The following is a 4,041-nucleotide window of genomic DNA, read 5'->3' as shown; positions in this document are numbered from 1 at the left end:
AAAAAAAAAAAAAAAAAAGAACACATTCTCTTGGGCCTCACCAGTCCTCCATAATCTATCTATTCCTCAGGCTGTGCTCTCTGCAAAACCACGGCTCAGACTTCTCTGTCCTTCTCTTTCTTGACAGTTTGAAATCTAGTCTCTTCCCTTCTCTGCTGAGCTGTGTGGCTCCTCCTCTGCCCCAGCCCTTGCAGCGCTGTCAGGAGCTCAGCCTTCTGCTGCAGGTTTGACTCTGAGTTCCTGGCCACCCAGTACCCCTGCTCATACTCACGTGACTCAGACACTTCCTTGTCTGGCAGACAAGTTCAGCTCTTCCCCACCCACAAAGGAACATACATTATGGTCAGTGTTTTACCTGTCCTTGGGGTCCAGTCGGGTCGCTGAGCAGCAGTAGGCACAGCAGATGATGCCCATGAGGAGCAGCAGCAGAGGTACCAGGATGCCCACAATGAGGGCGGTTTTACCATGACGGCCTAGGAACATGGGAGAAGGTCACACACTCGGGGCCTCTGAGGATCCCATCTCTGGATGGTGCCCAATCCTTCCCTGCTGCCTAGACTCCTGCAGCCCATGGAAATGAGCAAATGTCCCTTCCTGCTCCCTCCACTTACCCAGCTGGCAGGCCCCAGACACAGGGTGGCAGAGCCCCTCGGGGCATTGGCAGGGGATAGAGCAGTTGTTCCCGTGGAAGCCAGATGGGCAGGAGCTATTGCAGCTAGGGGTACAGAACAGGAAAGGCAGGCTGAAGGTACTACAGAGGGGAAGAGATGGTAGATTCCTAGATACTGTTCCTGGGTTCTGCCAGGAGACCTTTCTGACCTCTAAGTCACATCCTAAGTGGCCCTGTGGTGTTGAGAGTGCTCCACTGCAGAGACTTTGGGTGACAGCCCTCATCCCTCAGCCTTAACGTGGAAGAAACAATGCAATGCTCTCCATCAAGACCAGCCCGGCCCCTAACTCCCTCACCCTCCATCCCTTTCTTTGTAAAACAGGTCTCCTCCACCTGACACTATGTGCCTGGAGTCCCTGACTGCTTGATACCTGAAGAACTAGAGGAGGGTCAACGGGATTTGGGTCTCACCCCTAAGCAAGTCCTCATCTGAATGAGGCACCAATTCCTTCTTTTTTTTCTCCAGATATCTTTCTTTTCCTTTAAAAATTATTTTTAATTTTTCTTTTCGTTTAAAAAGTCTCATTTATTTTTTTAGTCCTTTTAAATTAACCTCTGAGTTTCCTCAGAGGATGCCACTCAACACAGGAGAACTAGCATCTTCATTACAGTGTGGGAGAGAAGGTTTCTGGGAAGTGGAGAGGCTCAGTGGGGGAAATTTAAGAAACATTACACAGAGGTCTGACCTCATCTCTCATAATCCCGTGTCCCCAAAGCCTTGTCCTTACCTGGTCCCCAAGTAGCCAGCACTGCAAACACATTCCCCAGTCACCGCATCGCAAGTCCCCTGAACACAGGCGGGGCAGGTTGAGCTGCAGCCCTTCCCAAAGGTACCCAGGGGGCAAGGGTTCTCACACCTGAGGTTACATGAGGGAAGCAGGACTCAGAATTGGGAGGACAGGAAGGTCCTACAACCTCTCCCATCTTCCTGGACATGGGGTCCCAAAAGGGTCATTCCCCTGCAACAAAGCTCGAGTTTACATGGCCTTGAAGCTGGAGCCAAAACCAAGTGGGTGAGAAACTACACACAGGTCCCTGAGGAAGAACGACTAGGGAGGAAGCTGTTAGATATACACTCTCCCCAGAGCCCTCCAGCACCTCTCTTCCACCCGACCCGGAGACAGTCCCTGAGCTGAGTGAATGTGAACTTTGTGGAAATGAAGGTCCTCCCGGAAAGAACAGCTGAGAGGAGGGGTCGAAGAGAAAAATGTGTTCAGAGCAAGGTAGCCCCTCCCTCACCTGTGCCCCAGCCAACCAGGGTCGCAGCGCTGGCAGTGCCCAGTTTCCGCTTGACAGGGCTCCCCAAGCCGGCAGCGGGGGCACTGCCCAGTGCACTTCTCACCAAAAGTGCCCGGTGGGCATGGCTGCTTGCACTGAGTCCCGTTCCAGCCCGGCTTGCAGGACTCACAGTTGCCCGTGATGGGAGAGCACGTAGCATTCTGCTCACAGTGGCCACAGCTGGCAAGAGAAGGGGATCATGGGAGCATTGGGGTCAGACGGAGAGCCATACCTTCCAGCCTATGAACAGCCCACATTGCCAGGTCTCAGGACACTGGAGAAATCTGGGTCCCAGATGGACCACTCAGGCTGAAGCCTCAGTTTCTCTGGGTTGTACACTGACTGGAAAGGTTGGGCAGATGATCTCTGAGGGAATCACAGGTCTCTAGTTCACTCCCGATTCCCTGCTCTGTGGCTCATCCTTCCCTGGGTTCACAAAGGATGTCTGGAGCCGGGCGGTGGTGGCGCACACCTTTAATCCCAGCACTTGGGAGGCAGAGGATTTCTGAGTTCGAGGCCAGCCTGGTCTACAGAGTGAGTTCCAGGACAGCCAGGGCTACACAGAGAAACCCTGTCTCGAAAAAACAAAAACAAACAAACAAAACAAAACAAAACAAAAAAAAAGGATGTCTGGAACCACCAGCTCAGCCAGAGTAGCCAAGTTACCTCCCACCCCTCGCTTCCCTCCCAGTCAGCCCTCTTGCCACCGCCCCCTTCTCTGCTGTATTTCCCATACCACACAATCTCTGAGGTTAGGACCGAGTGGCTAGGGACAGAGACATGTGTCACATAAGAAATGGCTCAGGAGGCTGTGAGAGGAGAGTCACTTGAGCACAGGAGTTTGAGACTAGCCTAGGTAACATACAGAGATCCTTTCCTTTTTTATTTAATTTTTAAGGGTATATTAGTTTAACTATGACAAAAAAGTCTATAGACTGATTCTTCTTGAAGACACACGTTGCAGCTTTTGAAGCCAGTAGAAACCCCCTTTTCCTTTTTTTTTTTTTAATGTGTATGGATATTTTGCTTGCATGTATGTCTGTGCACCACTTGAGTGCCTGGTAACCAAGGAAGCCAGGAGAGGCTTTAGCTCTCCTCAAACTAGAGTTCCAGATGATTTCAAGCCATCATTTGTGCTGAGAATCAAACCCTGGCTCTCTTCGAGAGCAGCCAGTGCTCTTTGGTGCTGAGCCATCTTTCCAGCCATCCAAGATTCTGACTTTTTTTTTTTTTTTGGTTTTTCAAGACAGGGTTTCTCTGTATAGCCCTGGCTGTCCCGGAACTCACTCTGTAGACCAGGCTGGCCTAGAACTCAGAAATCCACCTGCCTCTGCCTCCCAAGTGCTGGGATTAAAGGTGTGCGCCACCACCACCTTTAGATTCTGTCTTTTTAAAAGACAATTAATGCTGGCTATTGCGGCACGGCACAGGCCTTTAATTCTAGCACCAGAAAAATCCTGTAGCCGGGCAGACGCAGAAGCAGGCAGATCTCTGAGTTTGAAGTTAACCTGGTCTATATAGAGATCTTGTCTCAAAAAGAAATACATAGGTGCTGGAGAGATGGCTCAATAGTTAGGAACAGCCGCTGTCCTTGTAGAGCAACAGCGGCTCTCAGCCTGTGGGTCACAACCCCTCTAAGAGCACTGAAAGACCCTTTCAACAGGGTCACATATCAGATATCCTGCAAACCAGATATTTACATCACAATTTATAATGGTAGCAAAATTACAGTTATGAAGTAGCAATGAAGATAATTTTATGGCTGGGGGAGGGTCACCACATCATGAGGAACTGTATTAAAGGGTAGAAGCTTTAATAAGGTGGAGAACCACTGTTGGTATAGGGTTCGGTTCCCAGCACCCACATGGTGACTTACAGCTGTAAATAACTTCAACTCTAGGGGACTTGGTGTCCTCCTCTGGACTCTGCAGGCATTTAGTGCACAGATATACGTGCTGGAAAAACACCCACATGTGTAAAATAAAAATAAGGATTTTTAAAAAAAAACTTATTAAGAATATAAATAAATGGGCCGGGCGGTGGTGGCGCACGCCTTTAATCCCAGCACTTGGGAGGCAGAGGCAGGCGGATTT

General features: G+C 50.1%; 1 protein-coding gene across 2 annotated transcripts in view; it reads right to left on the bottom strand.

Moving 5' to 3' along the window:
* Positions 1 to 4,041, bottom strand: part of Scarf1 (scavenger receptor class F member 1) — a 13,198-nt gene that overhangs the window by 4,864 nt on the left and 4,293 nt on the right. For both annotated transcript variants that reach the window (XM_031350898.1, XM_031350899.1), the window contains exons 5-8: positions 1,910 to 2,128; positions 1,399 to 1,527; positions 612 to 715; positions 356 to 473 (exon numbers count right to left, since the gene is read on the bottom strand). In XM_031350898.1, coding sequence (XP_031206758.1) covers positions 356 to 473; positions 612 to 715; positions 1,399 to 1,527; positions 1,910 to 2,128 — 570 coding nt within the window. The remainder of the gene's footprint in view (positions 1 to 355; positions 474 to 611; positions 716 to 1,398; positions 1,528 to 1,909; positions 2,129 to 4,041) is intronic.

The sequence above is a fragment of the Mastomys coucha genome, unplaced genomic scaffold (assembly GCF_008632895.1).
Source record: "Mastomys coucha isolate ucsf_1 unplaced genomic scaffold, UCSF_Mcou_1 pScaffold5, whole genome shotgun sequence".
Lineage (NCBI taxonomy): Eukaryota > Metazoa > Chordata > Mammalia > Rodentia > Muridae > Mastomys > Mastomys coucha.
Note: the sequence above shows the minus strand (reverse complement) of the source record. Positions and strands in the feature narration are given on the sequence as shown.